This window comes from Rutilus rutilus (assembly GCF_951802725.1).
Source record: "Rutilus rutilus genome assembly, chromosome: 24".
Taxonomy (NCBI): Eukaryota; Metazoa; Chordata; class Actinopteri; order Cypriniformes; family Leuciscidae; genus Rutilus; species Rutilus rutilus.
The window spans coordinates 9,119,036-9,125,035 of NC_140228.1; the positions used below are offsets into that span (position 1 = coordinate 9,119,036).

Sequence of the window (6,000 nt, forward strand, 5' to 3'; positions counted from 1 at the left end):
AGAAGCTTATTTGTACTTAAAGCGCATCGAACTGTCAAATGTTTTTTTGAGCCTCTTGAGCTGTCTTATAATGGTTTCATCAGGAAGGCTGTAATTTAGTGAATAAAACGTTCAGGGCTGTTTTATGGATGGCAGTTACAGTATAGATTCTGGGATCAGTGCTTTGAACAGTTCCCCTGCCTCCTGCTTGTGTCCCTTTTGTATTCATGTTGTATTCGAGGTGTGACACCTTCAAACGTCAACCAACAAATCACATCTGTCCATTGTTAATCTGCGTTTTGTCCTAATCAGCTGTGATTGTCAACAGTGTTTTCCGTGATGTACAGTATTCTACATTGTTGTTGCAAATTATGCCGATTTGTTACCAGTATAAAGTTTATCCAGCTTACCAAGATACAGTTTTGTTAACTTTGCAAAATCACCAATGGAAGCATCTGTAAGAAGGTTTTGGAAACAGTATTTTGGCGTCATCGAGTATAGTAAAATTATGTGACACCCAAAACTTGTTGCATCACAAAATAGCCATATTAGACGGTCACAGGAACAGCACAGCCATTCCTCTCTCTCCCTCCTTGATTTGGCCAATCAAAAGAAAAAACAGCTCTGTCACACTGTCCCTTTGGATATTATTGCTCAGGCCTGCGTGCAGCCACCAGAATTGCTTAAACAATCCAGCTCCGACTCTCCTCCCCTCCTCTTGCAGCAGGCGCATCCTCAAGGTTATCCAGGCAATGAAGTGACGCAAATCCTCTGTAATACCCCCCGCAACCTTCTCTTCCAATCACTCATTCCTTCTGTTCTGTCTCATCCACAGGTGGGCTGGTTCCCCTCCACGTACGTAGAAGAGGGCGAGGAGTGAACGGCTCAACGAAGGAAATAAAAGGAAAGAAAGCAGATGGACTGCGTTCGACTGGACTACACTGAGCTGAGTCACGGAGTCAGCTGATTGGCTGATGCTCTCGCTCGCTCTCTGTCTTATTTGTCTATCCTGGAGGAAGTGCACTGGGTTTGATGGATGGAGGACTGTCTCTCAGGGAGCAGATTATCAAACACAACCCCTAACCCTCAGCCAGATCTTAAAAGACCCTTCCGGGCACCTGGACGGAGTGTCGCGAGTGAATCCGGGCCTGAGACGGAACGCACGGAAACGGACTGAGGTTACACCGTGAGCTAATTCTGTATGTGTCTGTCGGCTCAAAGGGAAACGTGTTTGTCCTGACCTTGCCCGAGTCCTCCTTTCCTCCACTATTATTGATGACGCCCCCTCCCCGTGTATACACTGCCCTGGAGGTGTTCTCACTCGCGGAAGACCCTCCCACCCTGCTATTCGTCTCAGATTAAGATCATAGCTCCCTGCCATGTATGCCGCGGTAATTGATTGCTGTCTCTTCCCTTTTTCCTTCCTACGAAATCTCTCTTATTTTCAGATTTCCACTTAAAGGGAACGACCGGTTGTTTTGTGCGTCGTGTTTCTCGCACGCTTATCTCGAGAGATATATTGTGGGGCTGTCACGGCGTGTTTATCTGATCCGCGCAGCGAGACGTTGACAGGAAACAAAAGGGATCGCGGTGACAGGCCTGTAAACAGCTTTTTCAGCAGGGGCCCATGGCCCCGAAAGCATTGTGTCACCTCATGCAGAAAGGATCCTGGTAGATAGTGCAGAGTGCCTTCTCTATCAACTAATGAGGGGGATTTACATTTACATTTGCAGGAAGAACTGACACATTGAAAAACAATGAGGCAGATCCAGTGAATTAGAACTCTCGAAAGTCTCGATATGTGTAAATTAGTGGTTGACTGATATGGATTTTTCAGTGTCTGACGCCGGCCAATATAATATATGTATTAAAATATAAAATGATTTAAGTATATTATAATAAAGATATTATATAATTGTTTGTGTATGTATATATAAAACGAATATAATAGATTTATTATAATATGTATTATTAATATTGATCAATAAAATATAATGCTTATTTCTACTCAGACAGCAACATAGAGTCGGCCCAGATCCGGCCCACATCTGGAACGCATGGAGTCTACATGTACCAGATGTACTATGTTGCAGTCTGGGTACACAAAATTCCCTAAATTTGTTATTTTTTCCCACTGTTATTTTTCAGATGTCAGTCAATTAGTTTACCATTAGTGTGTATTGATAACCTTCTTGGCCAAGGGTTATTAAGTAAGTCATTTCTTCATTAAATCTAAATATTGCAGTGCTCTGCACTGTACTGTTGGACAGGATACTGGATGTGTTTTCACTTCCTGCAGTATTTCCCTTTGGGACTCTTTCTTCCCAGATTTTCCAGTGTTGTAATGAACTAGATGGATGCTTTACCTGTCTTCAGCTACATGTAGATCTGTGCAACTTCCTCTAAACTGTGATGAAATGAAAGTTTTCAGAGTGTTTAGACTGTGTTGAGGTGACAGACTTTATAATCGGAGGAAGGTCATATCAGGAAACACTGATGGTTTCTCAAATGGTTAGATATAAGTGCACTCACAAAGTATTATTTATTTATTTGTGATCTAAGAAGAGACTTTGACAGGAAAGACATTCAAAGGAATACCGTCAAATGACTGAAAAGCTTCAACCGATAAAAAGCCAGAAGAGAGAAACTAAACGCATAAACGGAAATACACTCTTATGTGCCTATAAAGAAGTCCAATTCCCATTTCTTCTTCACATTAGTCTTTGATTGAACACAAGGACAGATCTTTTATCATTTTATTTTTGTCTTTCCAAAGAGCTCCATAATGTATGTAACAAAAAAAGTTGTCATTTGAGCAAGAAGTATGTTTTTTTTTTTCATTCCTGTAAAATGAGAAGACGTGTAGAGTAAAAAGGGTAAATATTTATTGATTTATATATCTTTATCTGTGTTATAAAGATAATGTCTTTTAAATGTATATATGAATAAGGCATTGATCAGTCATCTCATTGTGTGATCTTTGTCTCAATGTAGCACAGTGTAACACCACTAAGTGGCGGCATCATTACCAGGTGCTTCTCTTTCTTCTTTCTCACCCTCATCTGATGAGCTTATAGTTTCTCCTTCCTCCTCTTTGGTTCTTTCCTTGCATTTTCCCAATCATCATAATACTGCCTTGAAGTCCAGGAAAGTCTGTCCTTATGAGTTTAAAAGACGTACTTGCATTCAATTGATTTTTTTTTTTTTTTTTTTTTTTTTTACTTTCCAACAAAGAACGCTAAATAAGTAAATAAAGAATAATTCATTCCTGTCAAGAATCAAAGATGGCATAGCTGTGAATAAGGTCTATACTAATCAGCTTCATAGTGTGTCACTTCTGGTACATGTGGATTCATGTTTCTTCTCAACTCATAAATACCATCATTCTGACATGATTTAAAGGCAGCATAAAAAGAGATTCATTATTTTCCTGTCATGCTGTATCAGTTCTCTCCTCACTGACAGGAAGTGTTGTTATGTCACAGAGGATTCGAGTAGATTAACTTCTCATTAGGAAAATCACATTTACCAGCTGTTTATGGCACGGCCATACCTCTCTCTCCCTTTATTTCTAAAGGTTAAAGGTCGGTTTTAGAATTGCCAATTTTTTTTTCTTTCGGGCTTCGACTGAAAGAGGATTTTTGGTCTGGCACCGAAATCTGGGGCGAAATCCATGCCCGAGGCAGATTATGGTCTTCTCCTGGGTTCGCTGTTCCCTTACACTCCAACTGTGAGCAGTAGAATTGGTTTTTCTAAGCTTTCTCACCGGTAATCTGTTCCCACTCCTCTCTCCCCAGAGATGAACCCTGACAGGACGGATTTAACAGGCTTCCACACATCGTTATATATTTATATACGGCTGTTTCTACACAGAGTTTTGGGCCACTAATCACCCAGCGATCTCTAACCTCGAAGGAAAGGGATTTCTGTCTCTATTTCCACTTTTGCGGCATCTCTCTATGTTTTCTCCACTCATACCTTCATAATCATATTCTCCACTCTTTATCTAGATGTCCTTTAAACTTTTTGATGTAATGCTAAGGGCATTTTACGGGCATAAAATAGAAGTGAACGCAAATTTGAAGGCTGGTTTGTTGTTTTTGTGTGTGTAATAATTGCTATTGTGGCATGCTTCAACAATTTTGGGGGCTATTAACCAAGCAAAAAGCCATATTTACATAAGCAACCTTGAGTAACAACAGAATGATGGTACTATGAGGGGCTCATGGTTAATGATCTGCTGTCCACTGAAGCCAAAGACATACACAAGCCTGGGCGCCATGTAAACCGCCGCAGTGGCCTAACCTGTAGCAGTGCAATGCGAGTGTCCTGCAGCGCCACCTAGCTGCTGTATCACACTTGAACTGTATATATGTTGATAAAGTTACAATAAAAATGTATATTGCTTCTTTTTGCAAACTGCATTGCAGTCTTTTGTGTCTGTTTTTTTTTTTTTTTTTGTGGGAAATCTGTTCAGTGGAGTGAGAAGCCAGTGCAAGTGTTTGGTTTTAGGGCAGGTTAATCTGACTAATTAAATTATAGAGAAAAAAACAATTAAGTCAAAAACAGAAGGAATTGGGGAAAGAAAATGAGCTGGACAGTTTGCTTTTAATAATATGATCACGGGTGTCCAATGATTTCAGTTAAAATCACCCTTAAATATTTTTTTCTATTGATGTACAGAGTGATATACTAAAATAATTTTCTATAACAATTAAAACCAATATTTTATGACTTTATTTTTTAAATCTTATATAGAACCTCCACATGGGAGCAGTGTTATTGTGTTATATATTTTACATTTTAATGTTCTTTTGTCATTTTATTAGTGTTTCAAATATACGTGAAGTTCGAAATACGTGAGCAGCGGTATTCTGTTAGCGAACATCCAACGCCGTCCACACTGCTGCACGCTTTCCTCTGAGTATCAAAATAACACAACAAAATGAGAAAACGGCAAGCATTTTCTATTAAAAATAAAGCATTAGAATCTGATCATAGCAAACAGGACATGTTTGCACAAGTTCTGCAATGCGGTGCTCTAGTGAAGTTTTGTGAAGCCACATTTATCTATATAGCCCTTTATACAATATATTGCTTTAAAGCAAGCAGCTTTACAGTGTTCAAAATGAAAAGCAGTGCCAGTGTCTCATTTCATCAGAATTACAACCTCATTTTCTACTATAAAGCAGCTTTCCAGTGTGTTCATGTTTTCACTCACGGATGTCTGACCTCGACAGACTGAACAGAAAAAATTTACCAGAGATTTCCACGTCAAAGAAGGCGGAGCCTCAGAGCGCACCCACCTTATGCATAATTGCCATGGACCAATGGTAGTGCGAAGGTGTTTACCAGCCGGAGCAAACTTTTCTGGAAAGTTTCCCAAAAAAAGAACTCCCAAATGAACTTCGTTTTGGCCTGATTTTATTCTAAATGACGTCACATCAGTTCATTCTTCGATTTCGCTTGAAGTATATCGGGGCCTTAACAAATTCCTTTCACAAACAACCAGATTCCCGACTGTGAACACGGGAAATCTCGCGAAATCTCTCGCGGTCAAACGTGACTTTAGAGTACACAAACATGGCTGACGACGGGCAAGAATAAATGGCGATAAAAGTGTTTGGATTTTTGGTTATGCTTCAGTCTTCCGTCAGCTCACTTTCTGATTGGGTATCTATTACTGATCGGGGCCTGTTGGATATTTCAATTTGAGATCGGTGTGACCCGGACGTTCTTCAGAGCAGATTTGTTCACTCTTAACACACATCACACCACAGGAAAATCTGATAGATAATCTATAGTACCATCAAGATAGTATAGGGACTTTACCTAGGACTGTCGGAAGGGGAGAATTGGGCCCAAAATTTGCCCCGATTATCTTGTAGTGTGTGGGTGCCAAAATAACAGTTCAAATCTTCGTTTAGTTTAGGGTTTTCATCTAATATTTATATATAATTTCAGCTTTATTTAAATGAACACATTTTTTTCAAATAGTTTTAGTAAATGATAACAACCCTA

At 39.6% G+C, this 6,000-nt stretch overlaps 1 protein-coding gene across 1 annotated transcript in view; it reads left to right on the forward strand.

Moving 5' to 3' along the window:
• Positions 1–1,003, forward strand: part of vav3 (vav guanine nucleotide exchange factor 3) — a 62,709-nt gene extending 61,706 nt beyond the window's left edge. Inside the window, exon 27 of the mRNA XM_084398999.1 lies at positions 815–1,003. Coding sequence (XP_084255125.1) covers positions 815–859 — 45 coding nt within the window. The 3' untranslated portion in view covers positions 860–1,003. The remainder of the gene's footprint in view (positions 1–814) is intronic.
• The last annotated feature ends 4,997 nt before the right edge of the window (positions 1,004–6,000 follow it).